This window comes from Pseudopipra pipra, chromosome 3, assembly GCF_036250125.1.
Source record: "Pseudopipra pipra isolate bDixPip1 chromosome 3, bDixPip1.hap1, whole genome shotgun sequence".
Lineage (NCBI taxonomy): Eukaryota > Metazoa > Chordata > Aves > Passeriformes > Pipridae > Pseudopipra > Pseudopipra pipra.
The window spans coordinates 54,788,195-54,809,669 of record NC_087551.1 but is presented as its reverse complement, the minus strand read 5'-3'; the positions used below and the strand labels follow the sequence as shown (position 1 = coordinate 54,809,669).

The following is a 21,475-nucleotide window of genomic DNA, read 5'->3' as shown; positions in this document are numbered from 1 at the left end:
ACCATCAATGATGGCAAATGCAGCTACTGTTGCAGAGATCTGTTGTGTTTATTACAACACTTTCAGTAGTGAAAGCCAGTGAGACTAAAGTTGGCCCTTATTCCCATGTCTGACTGCAGTAAGACTGAACATATTTTGTATATTTACTTCACAATTGAACTTCACCCGTCATGCTGAATCTAGACCTTTGACAGCTGTTTTTTATCAACCACATGGCAAAGCTTTTTCTCACAGAGCAGCTAAATCAAGCAGGAGGCATTCGGCAGCATGAGAGACAGAGCTTATTCCTAGCATGGCTTTCCCACACCCTAGCCCCCATTCCAACACATGTGCACCACCCCTTCCTACCTGTCGTCCTTCCAGCTCAATCTGAAAGTTTTTTGCCGACTCCTGGGTCACCCGCCCTCCAAAGTCCAGCTGGTAGACTTGCGTCGCCTCATTCCACAGTGGCTGCTTGTTGGCCATCACGTACACAAAGCCCTGGCTTCCCAGTCTCCCATCCTCCTTCTCACTGGCCTTCCGGCACTTGAATTCATCCAGCTCACTGGCTGTTCTCAAACTCCTTTTGGTTTTCCAACCCTTTTTGCTGCCCTGGCTCTGGTTCATCAGTTCATCTCCACTGATAAAAAGCTCTGGCTCACTCTCCGAACTGTCCTGAAACTCATTCGTCTTGTTTAGTTTCTTGGACTTCAGCTGATCTTTCTGGCTCTTGACCTTCTTCTTCTCCCTCCCCAGCCGAGGGCTGGATATTAGTGAATTGAAGTCAGTCAGTGTCCTTGCCTCCTTTTTGACCTTGCCCTCGGTGATAGCCTGCATGTTTCCTTCCTCAGCTCGACTGTCCAGGCGCTTCCGGCTCTTCTTGCCAAATTTGTCTGTCCTTTGAGGAACAGGGCTTTCTGTCAAGGAGAGCACCTCCTGGAAAGTGTCTGCTGTCTCCACCATCACCTCTGTGCCCACGTGGCCCTGCAGCTCTGCTGGTGGGGGAGACATCACTGGCTTCTCCACCACAAGGAGCGGCTTGGGGGGCAGGGTGCCCGGGGGGTTCTGTACGGGTGGGCAGGCGCTATAGGAACTCCATGGGTGCAAGGCGATCGGTGGCAGCTGTAAACTAGAGCAAGTGCTACTTCCCGGGTACATGGGTGGCAAAGGGCAATAGGAGAGGTTGGATGGATAACCTGGCTGAAGGACAACTGTGGGCTCCTGCTGTGCAAACTGTGTTGGGGCCAGAGCTTCTTTGGGGGAGCAGGGGGCCTGCATTCCCTGAAGAGGAGGGGCACTGTAGCTTCCTGGGTAAGGTACTCCAACCCCGTAACTTGTCTGGAAGGTGGCAGTGGGACTGGTTGGAGATTTGGGGGAAACGAATGGCACTCGAGACATATCCAGATGTTGAGCTTGACCAATGATGAGCGGAGCAGGTTTTAGAGGATTGGGCACTGAGCTCTGAGATGTCCTTTCCTGAGGAACCCATATCTCTTCACTCACCATAGGGTCCCACTGGTATGGTGGTGGCCGTTTTACAGCAAGGGTAGCCTCTGTCAAGGACACAGGCGCGTGCCGTATTGATTTCTCCACTGGGCAGTGCTGAGAAAGGGCCTCATCCTCTGTGAAGGCGGAGTTGATATAATCTGCTCGGTCACGGGAATTGTCAGGTGGGCTCAGCAAGCTGTAGGAGGACTGGGAGGCCAGAGGTGAAGTACTGACAGAGTGAGCAATCACAGAGCTGTGCTGGGAGCCACTCCCTGTGCTCAAATCAGGTCTCACGCCACCAATACTGGAAGTGCTGCTACTAGCACTGGCACTAGGGATGTTGCCCGCACCACCAGCACTTGCATTGCTGCTGCCAGCGCCACCACTGCTGCACTGGCTGCAGGTGTACAAGGCGGTGGGTACTCTCTGCTGGTACTGTGCCGTCACAATGCTGCTCTTGGGTTTTGGGGGAAGTTGCAAGGTGGCTCTCTGACCATCCATCAGCTGAGCCATTTTCAGGGCTGCCTCTCTGCTGTTCCTCCGCAGAGTAGCATGAATGATAGTGTTGTCCAGCCTCTGTGCCATGCTTCTGCCCTGGGACAGCTGGCTGGCAATGTCAGGGTAGGGCGGCGGGTCCCCGGTTGGGATGGAGTAACGGGGGACCGTGAGCCGGTTCAGCGTGGCGCTGGCACAGGGCTGCTGCATCTTCTTCTCAGCAGCTGTGATGCGCAAGGTGGCGGAGCTGCCGGGACCCGGCAGGGTGTAGGTGCTCTGGGCACAGAGCATCCTGGTGCGAGGCCGGCACACCTCTTCCACGTTTCCACTGCTGTCGAAAGTTGTTATCCGCTCATACCCCAGGGGTGTCTGGTAGTGCCCCGCCGGGTAGAGTGAGAACTCCCCCTTTTTGAGGCAGAGATCAAGGGGTGGCTGTGGGGGGCCAGGCGGGGGCGGAAGAGTTGGCGGGGCAGGGATGGTGCCGGGGTAGGGTGGGGGCGGGTTCATCTTGTTCAGCTGCAGCTCCTGAGTGGCCCCAAAGATGACGGCGTCCCCTTCTACCAGCTGTGGCCCTGGCCGTGGGGCCTTGGCCTTGGGTGGGGGCTCATGCTCCCGGTCACTGTGGTCCCGCAGTTCAGTCAGGGCGATGGCGGGGGGTGCGGGGGGCGGCGGGGCCAGGGGAGGTGGTGGTGGGGCCGGGCGGCCCAGCTCCCCCACAGCCAGCGCCCCTGCCCCTGGGCCGGGAAAGCGGCCTGGCGCTCCCGGGAAGGGTCCCGTCCCTTCACCCCCCGCTTCCGCCGGTGGGTTTGCCAGCACATCCAGCTGCACGTTCTGGTTGGCCAGCAGCGACTGGACCAGGCCTATACTCTGTGTAGGCGACATGGCCTGTGCGGAGCTGTGGATGGGGGCGATGGGGATGTTGACGGTGCACGGCGGGCTGCTGGCGGGGGCGCCAGGGGCACCGGGCACTGCAAAGAACAACAAAGCGTGTCACCCGCTGTCTTGGCCTCCTCTCCCCATCCCAGGAATCCCTCCCATGTGATGGCAAGGTCTTTGCTGTGGGGCAGCCCCAGTCATGAAGGGACTTTTTAAACTTTGTGTACTTGCTTAAGCACTCTGCTATATCTGGATTCAGTGCTATTGGTTCCCAAAACCAATGGATCAGACTTCAGTTTGAACATGTAAGCCAGCCCATCTCCCCTGACTCCCATTGCACAAGAGCTACTTGTAACAGCTGCTGATCAACTTTAAAGCCACTTTTTGGGAGTGACGCTTCAGAGGTAAAGTTCTGAGCTTGCTTTCAGGCTACACTACGATCCCCATGGACTTTCATGGTCTGAATTACCACTCACTCATCTGGTTTTAACTACTTCTACTCAAATCAATAAAAGTTTTGCTAAATCAGGACTCACTAGTTTTCAGCAAACGAAAAAAAGAAGTGGAGGGTAAGAAAAAAAAGTTGAAGACCTGCACTGCAGGCACTGTATAGTATATTGTATAATGTTCCTAGATTCAATTCAAAACTGGAGAATACAGACAGCAGTTGGGAAAAGGGAAGTACTATAATCTCATGAGTCCAGTGTGTAACAAACCAACCCGTAACACAAAACCAAGGAAGTGGAAACCGAGAGAGAAAGGAATATGATGGAATGAAATGTGGACAAAACTTATAAAAGTTTTTAAAAGAAGATTGGTAACGAAAAGATGTGAGGAAATAAGTGGGAGGCCAGATGGAAAATGTAAGGGGAAGATGTGAAGAAACAGATGGGAAGCCAAAAAGATTCAACAGTGGGCATTGTAGTCAGAGTGACTTCAGCATCAATGCTTGGGCATGCTGCAATTCGAAATGTGAAAAGAAGCAAATGCACATAGGAAAAATTTCCCACATGTGGTGGTGGCGAAAAAGGGGCAGTGTGGCAAGAAGCAACTCCCATGATTTTAAACAGAAGCATTGAGCATGCTCAATTGTTTGCAATCCTTTTGCAAAAAGTGGTGAGAGTGTTTCCAACAGGAACTACCACTGAAAAGCTGAAGCAGGGAAATGAGGACACTGGACCCAAGTACAGGTGCAGAAGTCAAGATAAGAAGGAACACAATAGAATAATGAGGGGAAGCAGTAAAAACTATATTAGAACTCCCAAGAATATTGCAAGCTCTTTATCTTTCATTAATCTTCCTGTAAAAAATCACACAGAAAATTATAAGTGGTGTGTACCAGCAAGTTTGTGGAAGGAAAAGATAAAGATAAAGATAAAGGATATAAAGGAGATAAAGGATCCTAAAGTCATATCCAGGATCCTTTAAGTGTGCCAAATTCTGTGGAGACCTCAGATTTGCAAGACCAGATCAGGCAAGAGATCCATTAGTCAGGACTCCTCCATGCTGCCTAGTTCCTAATTAAATTCTAATTAAAATTCTAGTCGTCTACCTATGCCCTGTAATACATTTTCAATAGCATTATGCTTTTATCAGCATCAGAGATGAATGTGGTAGGTGTACAGACAGGACTGTGGCTATGCTGGCAAATATTTATGGTAGTTCTGCTCGTTCCTTTAGAAGAAGATGGACAGCTAAACTTAAATGACCCTAAGGCAGTGTGGTTCTGTGCTTGGCCAGCAGGCCGTGCTTTCATCCTGAAATTGCAGTTTAGCAATTTAGCTGCCAGAGCTTGAGGTTTAATTGTTAGGTTGGCTTAAGCAATCACGAATGTTGCTGTCATGGGTATTAAGTGCTTTATCAAACAAAATCTCATTTGTTTTGGTGCTGCTTAATATTCCAAAGTGTTTAAATCCAATGTTTTCTTCATTTATCCAATGGTTTTTAATTGATTTGTTTGCATACTTTGTAAGTTAAATCAATTCACTGTGCATTTGTCTTTCCAAATCTTTACTGACTACATTAAGAAACATATGTCCCAAGGGTACCTCACTATGAACATTCCACTGCCCAAAAGCAGCTTTCTACTATGTTTTTTTTAATCTGCCATGTAATCATTATTTACACCGCAATATTTTTCCTTCATATGTAGACTTTAAGAAAAGATGTACCCAGAAATATTTTTGATTATTTAAGTAGCCACCATTTGCTAAGTCAGAAATGAATTTTCAGAAGAAACTAGAAAGGAAAAAGTGGACAAGAAAAGGAAAGCTATTATGAAAGGCAGGGTAGTATGATTCTTTTACTAGGCTTCTCAAAGAATTGTAACAAAACTCTCTAACAATTTTCTCTCTGTATGTGGTGTATCTGCAATTCTGACTACCGTTTCATCTCTTCAATAAGATAAAAGGAATTTATATTGCAGATCCCATTCAATCTTCAGGAAGACACGCGAAAACTTTATATTAAATATTTTCTTTTCTATTTAGTTTTTATATTACTTTCTGTCAGCTTGGACCATGTTTCGTAATAGAGAATGTTGAGTGCTTCCTATTAATAGAATATATACAATCATCAATGTCTCTATTATTTCTTCAGAACCTACAGGTGAATATCATGTTGACAGAAATGAGGCAAGCCAAGTCTCCCAAACGGTGAAAAAATGGGCTTCATTTTAAACATACAAGTATTTCTTTAGCAGTCCAGAAGACTACTCTGATGCTTGGGTCGGACACAAGTTTAGGTGCTTTCAGTAGTTGAAACCCTGGTCTGAAATAATGGGAGCATTTCCATTTATTTCAATAGACTCTAGCACAGTAAAGACAACTTCAATTGCTCTGCAGTGCTCACACTCCTTCCTTCTCAAAGGGTACTGGCATGATGGCCACTTCTGTAGTTCCAAACACCTGTGATTTGGCAAAAGGAATCCCTCACTGATATGAAAATTCTGAAAATGTATTAATTTATCTTCTTGTCTATTATTTTTTAGTGTTACCAGCATGATGATTTTTTTGATCGGAGGAGGTCCTGAATTCTTCCAGTCCTTTTACCTGCCACATCACATCAACTACACTGCTTGAATCTTCTGCTACTTTACATCTCAGTGAAATGAAAAGTTCTTCCTGATCCCACTTGTTGATCAACTACTTCACTATTTTAGCCTCTTAATATTGATAAAAGTCCAAATGGGCATTTATCACTTCTCAAAGGGTGGCTAAGTATTATGGGAACCTGTCCCCCAACCCAAGCTCATCAGCAGGCTGTGCTTTGATGCCATCAAGACTCAAGAACCATCTGATTGGGCTTCCAACACATTACAATTCTGTCCTATCAAGATGCAGAATGCAAGGCTTCAGTTTACAGAGAATTCTTAACAAAGATGAATCAGCAGATGACTACTTTTCCAGTGAACCTGAAACTTAGCAGCTCTACATGGATTATATTTTCCACATGTATCAGAAAATAATGCCTATAATATATATTAGCCTTATTCTAATTTGGTTTTACAGGATCCCATCAGACTAAGGGATTTTGATTTGTGTGTTTACCACAGGGGACCATAACACAAATGACCTGTCCTTCATCTAGCTTAACCCATAACATGGCAGACCTCCAGCTCTTCCTTACCTGGTAAATCATCTTCATCTTCGCTGAACACATTTGGATTAAAGACAGGCATGTTAATGTAGTCCATTGAAATCTTCCGCACTTCTGGGAGATATATTGTCATTTGCCTGGGCTGCAGATGCAGCAAACTGGTTTTATATATTACTAGAGAAAGAGTATAACAAGAAATAAAAAAAATCTGTTACACAAAGAGCATCTAAACCTAAGAAAGAATCAATTCAAAGCAGACAGAAGGGCTGTGAATATTATTATTTACTATATACATGTGCATGTGTGAACCATTATTTGTCAAATTACTACGTAACACTTTGCATAAATGGGATAAAAGAGATTGTAACTTTCAGCTATTTCTCTTTAAATGGAAGCAGCATCTCTGTAGTTAAATAATACATAGAAATAATGAATTACTTCATCTTTTACTCACATCTATTTTTATGGAAGGAAAATACTTTTTCCATTCTACTTTTGGAACTCTTCACCACAGGATGCTACTGACTTACATGACTTTAGCGTAAAACTGGAAAGTTTTCAGGAAGGAAATCTTTTGAAGATTACTACATACAAAGAAACCCCTCATGGCTCAGGAAGTCCCTGGGACCCAAACATTGGAGACTGCGAGAACATTTGAAGAAAGTATCAATATACACTTACACTACACTTACATCCTTCCCTACCTATCTCTCACTGGCAATGAGAGAATTAGAATGACTTTTGGTCATTCTACTACTGATAGCAGTCAACATAGCCACAAAAAGCATCTATCTAATTCTGCATCCAGGGAATCATGATGTACTCCTGATCTAACTATATAATACAACACAGGAAAATGTAAGTTTTCCAAAGAGCTCATTAAACTGCTATACTTGCATTAATATTTCAGTTCAGAGCTCAGTTCAACTAGGTGGTACCCTGCTCTTTTCTCAGACTTCTTCCTTCCAACAGAACTATCTGGGTAGGACTGGCCTACCCAAAACAAGGTTGATAGTCTAGACAACTGCTACTTTAATGAAGGCTACCAGATTACTGATGCTCCAGCAGGTGAACCTACTCATGCTCCAGCAGGAGAACCCTACAATAAGGCTATGTACTGACCTGAAGAATCTTGAGCATGATGCTGTAAGAGGTTTTTTAACATTATTTTTGCATAATTTCTAGCTAAATTACTACAAAAATCTGACTATTAAAAATATTTCTATTACAGTAACTTAATACCCATGATTGTTATACTCCTCTTGCAAAAACTTTTTTTTATTTGTGTGGTTTTTGTTCAAATAAACTGTAAAAATAAAGGTCCGGGCTTGAATGTTAATTAATCAGTTTATTACAAGTGAGACTTTTAGCATTTTATTGATCATGTCATTATTGTATTTATAGATTTTGATCTCCTTTAGTTACAGTGAATTTCATAAAATCTAATTCCTATTGTCCACAGAAAATAAGTGCTTTGTTAAAGAAGTCTTTTGATCACTTAAAAAGAATGTCATGGCATAAGTTTGTTGTTTGTTAGAAAGAATTTGACATGTAAAAAAATCAACAGAGTTCACTTTTACCTGCACCAAGGTTAGTTGGTAGGAAAGCAGCCAAACCCACAATTTTAAATTTGGTTCCCCAGATATTAGATGTGACCTGAGCAAGGTAGTTGTGCTGCAAAGCAAAAACAAGATCATTTTTACCTGATAAAATCTGTATCAAACTCTAAGAAAGAACTGCAGAGCAATCAAGCTATTGCACGTAATAATGCAATTTCAGCTTCTCTTGTTTTTGTTGTATTGAAACAGCCTAATGTGCCTTTGTAGCAACTGAACAACACAATGTCTGCTCAGTGAGAGTAGGTCTGTTTTCAAATGCTTGCTTTTCTGTACAGCAAGAGCATGGCTGTTCTGTATTTCAGAAAGTAATACACCCTGTCCGTTTGTTCTATGCTTGAGTCACTTTACAAAACAATAAGGCACAAATTAATTACTCATAACAGAAAACATATTTTTCCCTGGAGCTCCTAAAGCAACTTTCCAAACCATTGCTGCCATGGTGAATATATTATGGGTCTGAAAGACCAAGAAATTTTTCTCAAAGGCCAGGAGTTATGCTGTCAATATTAAGAGCAGGATCTAAGCCTCGGGTCTCCTGCCCTATTCAAGGGACTTTTGGTCCTATCTCTGTGTAACTATCTAGAATTTTTCATAAAAAGGAAAAAGTGAAACAAGAGAGCAGAAAAAAACCAAAGCAAACCAAACCAAACTAAAAGAATGCAGGCTGTTATTAATCAAATATGTAACCCAGATAGTTCTACAGCCTGCTAAGTTTCATTTACCCTGAGGACATGAACACCACAAAGAGTACAAAGTGCTAAATCCTTGCCTGCCTTCCAGTTAAGACTGTTCCATGTAATTATGAAACAGAGAACACTGAAGCAGAGAACTCTGAAGCAAACATTTCCTTATCTCAGCAATCCCTAGCAAAGCAGAGAATTACGGTGGTATTAAGACAGCTCTGAGAAACCAATGAAGCATTTTCACATTTTTACAAAGCCAACAATATCACTTGGAATAAAACTTCTCACATGGATTTGCAGTGACAAAAATTAGTGGTGATGGGATTTCTCAAATAACACCTGATACTCCACTGACACTTCTGAACAGTAATATTTAACTGGAAGATGCAATTTTCTAGTTGTTCCTTCTAGTTACTGTAATTAGATGAAATTTTTTTATTGGTGAACATTGGATCTCTATCACAACTTGCTGCCTCGTGAAGAAAATCCATTTGAATCAGGTATGGTAACAATAGGTACAATACCTGGGTAATATCTTCTAAAGGAAACTCTCTTCGGGTCAGGCTTGGTGAACCAATAGAGGGTTTCCTTATTGGTAACCTTGGTGATCTTGATATCTCCTGCGCAGCTCGGGACATCTTTGGAGATTTGCGAGCTTCTATATTGATTCTGCAGATAAAGCAATAATTAGAATCATCGGTGGGCACGGAAAAACGCACAAAATTCATGTCTTTGAGAGTAAAGATGTAATGAAGACAACTGGTGTGGTGTTCTCTAAGTGGCTAATAGTCTACAGGACAGAGAATTATGGGTTAAAATAAAACATACGGAAGACCTGTCATATCTCCCACTATGCAAAGGGGGTCAAGAATATGAGTTCAGCCACCTGAAAGAGCTCAGTCGTAGAAAAAGTAACAAACAGAAGTTGCATTTCAAAAGTATGCTCTTAGAAAACCAAGGGTGCAAGATAGTTGTTTTTCCTGAGCCCATTCAGGTTTAGGCTCAGGAATTGATGGTTCTTTTGTCAAGTTTAGTTCTTTTGCCAAACTAAAACTTTGGTATTTCACACATTGTGTTCACACATAAAAGGATGCATTTGCTCTCCCTCATACCAGGGCAAGCTCATAATACAGTCTTTGAAAAAGTGTCACCTGCAGCTAGAAGGCATCAGGGCCTTAATTCTGTAACATGAAGCTGGCATATAGAGGTCAGTGCCTATGAGAAACACCACAGACATCAGTAAGGCTCCGTGCAGGTTTGGGGATTCTATCTATGCACATAATGAATATAATGAAGAGCTGTCAGGAAAACAACTGGACAAATTAATAGCTTGGAAGCTCGGTTTGCATATTGTTACAGAACCTTGTCAACACTGTGTTTAGGAGGGTCTGTTTGTTAAGGCTCCCTTGAAAGGCCACCACAGCATCAGTGCCACTTGTCAGGATCTATGCCACCTATGCAAAGACATATGACTGAAAATATCTCTGAGGAAATAAAGGTTTTAACTAGATCAGGGACTCTAAGCACTGAGGGGGTAAAAACACAGTCTGTTTGAAGGGCAAATATATTCCACAGTGGAAAGAGTTCATATGTGGCAAAGGCAGAGGTGAGAGAGTTCATAAAATCTTTCTTTGAGGCCTAGGGAGAAGTGGTGTCCTATTGTTTCCCATTACATTTTGCCCCAGAATCTTCCACAAAGTCCAACTCTACACCAATCTCTGACATCATCCCATGACTGCACACTGAAGAAGACCCCAATCCTATGATTCTCATCTACCCAAAGGAGTCCGCTTTTAATTTTACAAGGGGTCAAGAGATAGAGAGATAGAGAGAAAGGGGGAAAGAGACAAAGATAGAACGAACCCATGGGGAAGAAGAAATATCCAAGAAATTATCACCTGGGGAGTTTAGGTGATTTGCTAGCTCGACTGATTTTTGGAGATTTCTTTGCTGCCCAGTCATCGCTGAGTTCGATATCGCTGGAGTCAGAGCAGTTGCAGCTGTCAATCACAGTGGAAATCAAGCTGTTTCCATAGATTTCATCTATCAAGACAGGCCCCAGAAAATTTAAGTGCTACTTCAGAAAACTGGTATAAATTACAACTCTCAGTGACCAGAAGCATAAACCCAATTCACAAGCAGTAATTGAAATAAAACTAGGCAGAGAAAAAGTAAACATTCTGCACCCTGCCTAGTATAAACTCCAAATTTGCAATATTTTGAACTCAAGTAAACATGATTCAGAGAGGTGAATAGCATTCACCTGACTTCAAAATTCAGACTAAAAAATATTTTCTTCTAATTAGCAGTCTATTTTCCATTACAAGTAGTTCTCTATTGTAAAACAAAAGGCAGCATGGTATAATTGCAGAGGCTTGAGTCTAGGTCATGCTAAAGGTTTTTTCACATAAAAAATATCAGACGCCACCATTTATGTTGCATATATATATATATTTTTAAACTCTTGAGGATTTAATATCAAAAGCATTTCTAAATCATTTTTTATACAGAACAACAACTCAATTCTACCTGCTTTTCCATCTGTTTTAGGATCCATGATGACAAACTCTGGCCGCAACTTGCTGATACGACGTCCTTTCAGGATAGGCACCAGTCCCCCAAGGTATTCCAAGTACAGGGTATAACATGGACCACCAACTTCTGGGTCATCTTCTGTCCGCTTCATTGTGCAGTGAAGCCGTTCATTACCAGCTGTTGGGTAGCTGACAAAGTCTCTCATATTGTTTGGGTCTGGGATAGGAGGCTTAATTAAATGAAGGAAGGAAAGAGAAAGTTTCCTATAGGTTATTGGTTGCTTTTTTTCCTATGGTAACTTAATCTCAACAAAACTAACTGAATTTGATCCCAGCTCTAATTTGGTAGGTGAAGATTAGTACAGGTTACTCTGTGAGTTATGCAGGACCCACATGCAAGAAAGACAGTGTCTGTGTATTATTTGGTTGGGTCAAAAGCAGTTGTACACAGAAAACTACAACTAGTTACATCAAAAAGGATTGTTGAACCCGTGGTCAGAGGACTGAATTAGAAAATAAACCTGTCTTCAAGTTTTGGCTTGTATCATAGACGTCTTTTTGAACTTGGGTAATGTGGTCAAGTCAAATATCAGAGTATCTTGTCTCCTGTAGGCCCTCCAAGTGTACCTGGCCACTCAGATTCCCACTGCGGGTTAGTAATAGTACATGTAATGCCACTATGCTACAATGCTGTCAGCTCTGGAAGAAGCTTGTACTTCTTATATCACTTCCAAGCACATCTTTGCTGAGGGCCTATTTGTGTGCAATGTCGAGAAATACAAGCACATAGCTCAGGGTGGGTTACTTTGCCCTGCTTGCCAGCCACACTGTGTTAATCCATGAAAAACTTGGTTCTAAAGCAGTAGGACTGCTTTTGTGTAGGACAATATAGCCTGTATGACACAAATACTATTAATATGTATAAGTCAAGACAGTTTCTTTCGAAATGAAAGCATGAGAAAAAAAAAAAGGTAGGGAAAAATAGGCTTTCTTATCCATCTTGCAAGATGGATATAGGCTGAGGAGTGACCTATAATGTAGTCTGTAAACTGGAGGGGGAAGAGGAACGTGCGCATGAAAGAGGGTGCCTTTGCAAACACTGAAGGCATGGCTGACAATGTATGCTGAGCATGTGGCTGGGTGAGAGCCCAGGGTAAAGTATAAATAAGTGCTGAGGAAGCTCCAGAAACACCCAAGAAAGAGCACAAGAAAGGCTTCTGGAAACCCTGCTTCAGCCTCTCAGCTTCAGTCTCGCAGCCCCACAACTGTTACCCATCCAGCATTGCCTCTGGGAGGTGACAGAAGGGTTTTTGGCAACAATGTGCCCCTGTACTGCCTCTGCCCCTCTGAGCCCCACCATGGCTCCCAGCCTTGCTACAGCCAACTGCTGTCTTCATCCCCTCCCCTGCCTTCCCTAACAGCCAAGCAATCGTCACTGATGCTCTATAGAGCTGCAGGGCTGGTCTGGAATAACATGGAAAGAGGCATCCTGGAGAGAAGGAGGCATTCTAGAAGGAAGTGAAGACCACTGGTTTTTTAGATGCTCTGCATCTTTGGGGATGGAGGTCTTATGGTTACAGCAACGTATTTATTCTTCTCTGACAAGTGAAATGTTTTACAGTTGCACAAACTGCCCTGATTAGCAGTAGCCAAATGGAATCATGCTGAATTATTATTTTTTAGGCAAAATTTGTTCTCATTTAAGCTAGGCCAGCCCCATTGATTTCAAATTAGTTATTCTAGCTCTGCAATGTTTTGACAAGGACCTGAAGCTGGCTCAAGAGAATGCTGTAGCGCGTACACAAAAAATCACAAAAAAGTGTGTTTGAATGCTGAGCATTTACCAGCTAATGCTCTGGATTATAGGCTGTGATAAAAAGTTTGGAAATCCAAAGATGTTACTGAGGGCAAAACCATGAAACAAACACGTTGTGCAGACGGTTCTGCTCGTGGTACAGGAAAAGGTGTAATATCTGGTTCATTTTTCCATAGCACTGTTGGAGCAGCAAGGTAAGCAGAACTCATTGTTAGCAGAAATACTTGGGAGCTCCAGGTCTTAAGTCTAATTTTCCTGGCAATATAAGCACTTGTGACATGCAGGGAGGCAACAGTTTTACCACTGTGAATCCCTCCTATAACCATGACACAGTATTATCATCAGCATGAGCTTCTTCACAAGTCTTTGTGAGTCACCAGCATATTTTACCCCTGCAATGTACTTGGAAAAGCCATCTCCATGGAATAATGCAGATCAGCGTGTGTGAGCCTTCTTTTCAGATTTTTCATAGGCACCAAATGCATCACAGGGCTCTTGAAGAGGACAGGAATGACCCTTAATCAAGCTTCTAAAATGATAATTATAATAATATCTTATAATTTAGCCATCGTCACTTAGGAGCACCATGGGGGAGAAATCTAGTAACCCTTTCCTCCTCCTCCCAAGACACACATTTCTTTCCTTTTACCTTGATTGTTGGTATAAAGGCAGTGGTGAGGTACGAGCAGAGCCGAGGGGGCAGGGTGAGTTTGCTGATGTCCTTGTCATCCCGCAGACAGCTAGCTATGGTCTGCTGGCACAGCAGCTGCAGGCTGGAGACCCTGTGCTCGACTCTGACTACATACAATGCAGGTCCGGAAGCCATCAGCAGGCGTGAATCCCTGTGACCCCAACAGATGGAGATGATGGGACGCTGCATGAAGAGCAAAAGGATACTACTTTAAAAGAATTTCTTAAAAGATGCTATGCCAAGATAGCTGCACAGCAAGTGATCACATGAATTCAGCACCGATCACATTACCCTAAGTCTTGCAGAAACTTAAAAGTGCCTGCTACTGCCCACAAAAAGGGAGAACCGGAACATCTGAAATCATCAATAACAGTAGTTGATGTTTATATAGTGCTTTTTACTCAGAAGGCTTCATCACACAAGAAATCATCTACCAAATTCAGTACCTAGATAAGTGACTTTAAAGTCACACAGTGTTAAAAAGCAGGATCTTTTGATGCCCTATTCAAATGATTTTTTCAGTCACCTAATCAAGCCTCATCCACTGGTAACATCTCACATTTTACAACCGAAAAGTTAAATTATATGCCCAGAGACAGAAAATGAGTGGAGAAAATCCAATCAGCTTTCTTGTCTTGCACTGACTTTTCCACTGCACGGTGTCTCTTTTGAACTATTCCCAGAGGAAATGAACTGTGAAAGAGCACTAGGAACAAAACAGAGAACGGCCTTTTGTCTTCTGCTTTTCTACACTCAGAAATGTCTAAATCATGACAGTAAAACTAGAAGGAGTGAGGGGCAACTGATACTAGGTGTTACAATGCAGAATAAATTACTACTGTTTTAGACATTATTCCCTGCTTGCAAGGAACCCTCTGAACTTTCCTCCTAAATCCCATTTTTTCATGTAAAGTACCAGTCTGTTGGGACCTCTTATAGCTCTATCACCATTACTTTTGCCCTTCATAAGTGTTAGTTGCATCCACCTGTCATCTCTTGCTTTCTGAGTTACAAAGCACCTGTATTTGCATATACGCACAAATCCTGTGGTATTTCAATCCCCTATCTGCTATCTCTTTACAAATAAACAACATGGAGTAAAGATGAAACTCTCACTCCATGAAGAATACTCTATATAAGAGGCTGCGATCAGCGAACTACAAAAGGTTTACTCCTTCCTGTGAAGGGCTTCCTTATTTTCACAATCTATGACACTCAAAAGTTTAAGCAAACATGTTTTTCATCTAAATAATGAACTGTATTTACTGAAAGGCCAGGGTATCTTTGGAATATCTTTTCATAACAGATGCACCAAACAAGAAGATAGGGTCAAGGCACCACCAGTAATAGCTTTTATCCACTCCTCTATTAGCAATATGTAACCCTGCTATCTGGGTACCATCAGCCCAGAAGTTACTAATCTAGTCTGGGGGAAAAGCTTTCCTTTCAGTTACAGATTCAAGATGCTTAAAGGTGAGAAACTGGGAAAATATGTTTTGATATGAATGATATGAAGCAAAATGCAGCTGCACAGCACTACCATCAAGATAAAGCATTTGATGAAAAACTTCACAGAAAAGATCTTCCCTACTACGTCATCTTATCCTAGACTCAGATTTCAAGGAAAATATTGGTTTTAAAGTGGGAGAAATGAAGAAGCTTCATTTTAATTACATCTAGGCAACACCACACACACACACACACACACACACACACACACACACTTCCACAAAGGCACAAATCTTCAGGCTGACTGATATGCAAATAGAAAGTAGCAACATGTGAACCTTGTAATTTTCACAGTAATTGCTAAAGGCATTTTGTAGTGGAGAACTTCAAAAGAATTGAGAAACCCTTTGTGTACCACCAATAATTACTACATAGCTTGTCATAACCATAATCTGTGGGATACAGGCTTAAATTTAAGGAGAGATCACATAAAGTATCCCCTACTGATTGGTATTTTCATAATTTGTGAGTGTGGCTCAGCCCTCATACTGTCTGGCAGTAATGAGACAGTTCAAGCTGCTTGCAAAATAAATGCAATTGAAAAGGCACCGACACAAGTTAGGTACCAGCCATGTCTACTATATGACAGTCTGAGAATGGCACTAGTAGAAGTGACCTTGATTTTCCCCAAGGGCTAAATTCCAGCAGGGGCAGAACTATTCACCTGTCTGTTACGACGGGATCCAAACGTCATTCTTCTATTCACCTTGCATCAACTACTTCCCTAGCTTACCTATAAATATAGTGAGGGAACAAACAAGTATGTGACTTGGTACACAAATGTTTATTTATTGTGTAGACTTTGATGCCAAAAGAGAAGTCTGATATCCCAGCTATCATAATCCAATACAGCACACCCAGACAGCCCTACCATAGTGTTGAGTATTGCAGCTATTATAACCCAATATATCACACCCACTGTGTGATACACATTGTTCATCCAAATAAGAGTCAAATGAAACCACTTCTTTTCTCAGGTTACTCTGCATGCAGAGAACAGCAGAGATGCAGATAGTACCAGTGCGAGAACCTTTGCAGTCTTAAACACAGTCTCAAGGAAAAGGTTTTTCAGAAGCTTTGAAGCACTGGGTGGGACCTCCAGCAACACAGCACCATAGAGCTCAGGAAGAGCAGAAAGTCAGAAGCTGAAAGACATTGCCTTCCTGCCTGGCTTCACCAGTTTTCCAAAGGGCAACCATAGTTCAGTCACCTTCTAAACTTCTGAATGTATGATGCCTTTACATTCTGTACTTTCATGCAAACAATATGTGAGTGGGTGCATGTTTAAGTAAAGACACAAACATACAACACCTACAAGTGTAGTACTGTTTGTAAATAATGACATTTCTACTCTTCCCTTTGTACAGTTCATATCCCCACACAGCTCGTATGTTTTAATATTTTCAATCTCATCAAAGAGCACTTGTACCACACTGGTTTGTCTTTGCTTACTGATTCACCAGACACATTTTGCCTTCCTTTTCTATGAAATGCTCAGACCCTTCGTACCCCTCAAGCCTAGTATTCAGTAACACTTCCTTTATGATTAAAGGCTAAGATTTAAGAGGAGATTCAGGGAAAATTAGTCTGTTGTTACAGAAAAGATCACCCAAATGCCAGAGCTGACTTGACCTTTAAGTGTATTGCTCCAATAATATTTTTCAATAACTATGTTTCCCACTCTTCCCCTTGACGGACAGGGGATATGAATCAATTACTATAGCAAGTCAGTTATGAGCTGGCCACAGCTTTCCTTTCAACCTCTACTGAGAGAAAACAATTGAACTCCAACATCCAACACAAAAGTATTGCTCCTCATAAAGCATCCACTTATTTGCACTGTTTTAGCAAAAAAAAGGACAAAAGTGTACCCAAATTGCACCTGTTACAAAGTGAACAAGCAGACTCTAGCACAGAAGAATTTTCTTTTCCATGTTTGCATAGTTGTTTTTTTTCTGCTAGGAACAAGGAAATGCAGCTACAAATATAACATGAGAATTTCTAATCCCACTTTGCATATAAAAATCCCATCAGGTTTTGAAAAATCTCAGCACAAACTGTAAATACCTGAATGAATTCCAGGGTTTAAATACAAACATGTAGGAAAAATAATCATGGAAAACCCCTTGAACTTGAACACATAGGTAGGATTCCACTCTACCACAATTAAGTATTAGAAATAATTGGCAAAAAGACAAAAAAAATAGATGCTTTATCAGGAGAAATATTGACTGAAAACACATCTCGGCAAGTGTCCAACAAGGAGCTCTTCTGCCATTTTTTTCAGTCAGCTTGAAACTCAGAAACATCTACTCACATCTGTACCCCAGCTGGGATGTTGGCTCCCCTTAGAAAAACATGCAGGAATAGATATTCCTGCTCAAAGCTCTGTGGTCGCTTCTTGTAAGTCACTCATCTGTCTCTCCTACAGGAGAGAACATAATTTATATACCTTCCATCACTTGTATGCAGTTCAGTCAATGAAAACACTGTTCAAGCTGGTTCTTGCTGCCTGCCTTGAGCTCAGAAATCCTGAGCCATGGGGCCTGCCTGCTGCTTGAACAAAAACCCCTTCTTTGCTGGCACTCGGACTCCCACTGGTAATGAAACAAAAATGGTATATTCTAGGGCAGAAAGCCCAGGAACTAGCAAGACTTTTCTCAGGAGAAAAAACACAACTGCAAAACAGTATCTAGTGAATGGCACGTGTAAATACGTTGCTAGCTTGCTTTCACTTGAGACTGTGATGTGGTGATGCACAATTTTCCCTGTTTTTCTCATGAGACAAGCTGAAAGGTGCAATGGCTGCAGTGTCCACCTGGTTCTTGGGAATTGTGCGTGCACATCTCTGTACTGCCACAGCATTCGTGGATGGTTGCTGGAAAGGAACGTAACTCCTTCATTCTTCTGTTCCCCATGTTTACATGGGAAAAATATTAACTGTTAAGAACTGATGATGATAAAAGCAGTAAAGACTATGACATGGTCAGAAATTACACTGCTGTGGTCTTACATGATTTTTCATATAATAAACTCTTATTTGACTTGCAAATGTTTCTTACATGCTCTCTATTTCTACGATAATTTCTTTTAAAGAAGTCACTACAACAAGATTCAATTTTAGCAGAATGAGTCTTTGCTTAGACAAGTGTCTCCATTTTCCACTCCTGATCACAATCCATTTCTGCAGCAGTCAGAGATGATCTTATGGCCTGTATGAAAAATATCAAGGTCTTTGTTGATATCCTAACGCATGTTTCATCAGTTAGTTCTAAACTGTTGCTTTTGTTTCTGTAAGAAAATAAATTCTTCTTAAACCTTTGTTGTCATCCAATAACAACTAAATAGGATTGATTTCACGCAATATAAATGAAAGTCAACATGAACGCTCAGTCAACCTGAACGCTCTGTGTGAAATAAATGAAGATAAGCTCAGCTGAGTAACATAAAAAGCAGCCTCATCTCTCATAGCCTTTTGATCTGAATTTAACCTAAAATTGCACCTTCCTTCTCAGGCCCGAGTAAAATAGCTTTTACAGAACTACAAGGTTTCTGTGGGATCACATAATCTTAAATCTATTCATTTAGATGCCGGGACATTTCCAGTGGAGAAGCAGCCTGTAAAACGCTGACAGCAGCAGGTCTATAGCAAGTGGGTCTTCTCAAAGACTTCTGGAAACTTCTCCCATAAAGATTTAGTGTTTACTACACCACTTTGAATTAGGGTTTAAAAATATTACAAATACCGTTTTTCTGCATTTAATCTTGCTGTCTATACAACAAGTGAGGCCTAGTTCACTGTCCTCTTCCTTGTTCACTACCCTTGAGGTTTAATCTGTCCTTACACCAGTTACACAGTGATATAAAATCATAAGCTAATGTAAATTTACTGTAGAAGTAAAAGTGTACAGATAAGATCTGCATTTTAAATCTGCGCTCTTGTTCCCCTCCCTCTCTGGGACATATAAAAAATTATAAAAAGTGAAAAAGGAACCAAAATATAAGGTACAACTTTGAACCATCAGACGGAAAAAAATCACAAATTTGTTAAAGCTGGAAGTTAGATAATTTTGTAGTGTAGGAAACTCCTGTATAAAGTTCAAGATATGGGAAGATATGAAGCAGCTGTATCCACTCAGAAGTGACAGCAGGTACAGTTAGTTGATATAATAAAGACCTGTCTGCACATTAGATGAGAAATTCTGAAGTGACAGAACTGGGTTGCAGCATTTCCACCAAACAATTTTAGCAAGACTCTAAAATAGTCTTAAATGAGTTGATCATTCTCATCTCTGCTTGATCCCAGTGAAAGATTTTCGAGACTTAACAAACAATGTAATAAATTAATATTCTTCCAGTAATAAAATTATGACCAGCAGGGCAGCCTGCTGCTGTAATCATATTTTCAAATTTTGAAAAAGCAGGACCATGGAAAAAACTGCCAGCTAAAATAACTGGGCATATTTTTGGTACATCAGGTTGCTGTTCATGTGTACAAGGACAAGTCTAGTACAAGAAAAAATTTACAGAAATCGATAGTACATTTTTGAACAGTCATCAGCTGATCAACAGCTCTTAAGATACGCCCTTTGTGTAAAGCAAATAACCAGTATCAACTCTGGATCACAGTACGGACACAGTTTGGTCCGGTGTGATATTCTGAAGTTTTCTTCCAAAATTTTTTCATCATTCTTTCAAAGTTCAAACCAGTTTTATTCTGCGTAGCAAAAATTCAACATTGGACCAATCCTTACTGATGCTTGTTCAGTTCTTTCCACTACATTCTGCAAATACATTCTTGCAGTATGCCAGGGTGGCAGGCTGAAGCCCCAGAGCAGGGAACAGGAGACAGTGTTACACTATGTTTATACCACTCTGTTTATGAATGCTGTTTTTCATGCAAAGCTACTGCTTTCATTTCAATACTTCTAAACAAGTGCGATTTCTCTCTCTGGGGTTTTATAGTCAGCAAACTAAGTTTATGAACTATAAATTTCTACACTGAAGGTAAAAGCTTAAGAGAGTTAATCAAATGAGACAGAGGATGCCAAAATCATACTAAAGCTGGAGGAGAAGAGAGCATATAAAACACCTTGAAGGGATCCACGACAAGAGTCATCATCAAGATGAGTTACTTGCAGTTCCCAAATCTATTCTACCTTTGGGGTTTGCAGTGATTTTATGTTCAGTAACATTCCAGTCAAGTTGCATATTTTAGACTGAGTTCTGTTATAAACAATAAAATCTCCTGTTTCCTGAATATCCTACTGAAGACAGGACAGACAAACAGCAGAAACAAAACCAATTCAGTATATTTTACTGATAAAATTAATCTTCAGATAAAATTAATTTTCAGATATCTGCTTTACCAAAGAACTGGAACAGAGGACCATATGGAAAATCAGTTTTACACCTGTAATCCACCATCTTCTATGTTCATGGTTGTTTTACTTTTTCTGGCCTTTATGTTCAGAACAGTCATTTAGAATAAATGTGCCTTTCCGGTCACACATTTCTTCTTCAGAAGAAAAAGTTTTAGCAGAGGAGTTCAAGATGAGGAAATTCTTTTATTTTCTTCTTTTTTTTTTCCTTCAATAACCAGTAATGAATTTTATAAAATCACATTGAAAGGCTGACTGTCATGGTACAGAAAACTAATTAATCTACTCTGATGAATTTGTCATGAGACAAATTACTGGGACCACTGACTCACTCTGTCATTGTTGCATATACATCTTTGGAGCAGAGGCACAGCATAACCAAAGTTACTAGCAATTTTCTTTTGCAACAGTGGTTTTTTCTGGCTTTGTTAGTACACCGATGATTTAACAATGTTCTAGCATATCTGTCACTTAGCTGGTAATACTGCTAGATTAGCATTCAAATACATAAAAGAATAAAGTCCACATGAGCAGATACAGGTGTCCTTCTGAAAAACCCCTTACTTCCTCCTGCAGCTGAGTAAATACAAATTTAAATGCACCAAATAAAGAGAATAAAAGCTAATTAATAAGAGAAGAGGAGTGACTCTAATTTTAGGCATGTTTATGCACATATATTTATGGGTTTTATTAAACATATCAGTTTGATTGTTATTTTTATTCCCGTTTCCAAAGGAAATGAGACTCCATGATTCTGCTATTAAGTGGTGATAGCCACCCCCCGACCCTCCCCATCCTTCACTTCCA

General features: G+C 41.3%; 1 protein-coding gene across 6 annotated transcripts in view; it reads right to left on the bottom strand.

The window, feature by feature from the left end:
- Window positions 1-21,475, bottom strand: part of TULP4 (TUB like protein 4) — a 155,911-nt gene that overhangs the window by 9,262 nt on the left and 125,174 nt on the right. For all 6 annotated transcript variants that reach the window (XM_064649241.1, XM_064649242.1, XM_064649243.1 and 3 more), the window contains 7 exons: window positions 13,737-13,961; window positions 11,267-11,501; window positions 10,636-10,780; window positions 9,262-9,406; window positions 8,016-8,109; window positions 6,466-6,609; window positions 349-2,930 (listed from right to left, as the gene is read on the bottom strand). In XM_064649241.1, the coding sequence (XP_064505311.1) occupies window positions 349-2,930; window positions 6,466-6,609; window positions 8,016-8,109; window positions 9,262-9,406; window positions 10,636-10,780; window positions 11,267-11,501; window positions 13,737-13,961 (3,570 nt within the window). The remainder of the gene's footprint in view (window positions 1-348; window positions 2,931-6,465; window positions 6,610-8,015; window positions 8,110-9,261; window positions 9,407-10,635; window positions 10,781-11,266; window positions 11,502-13,736; window positions 13,962-21,475) is intronic.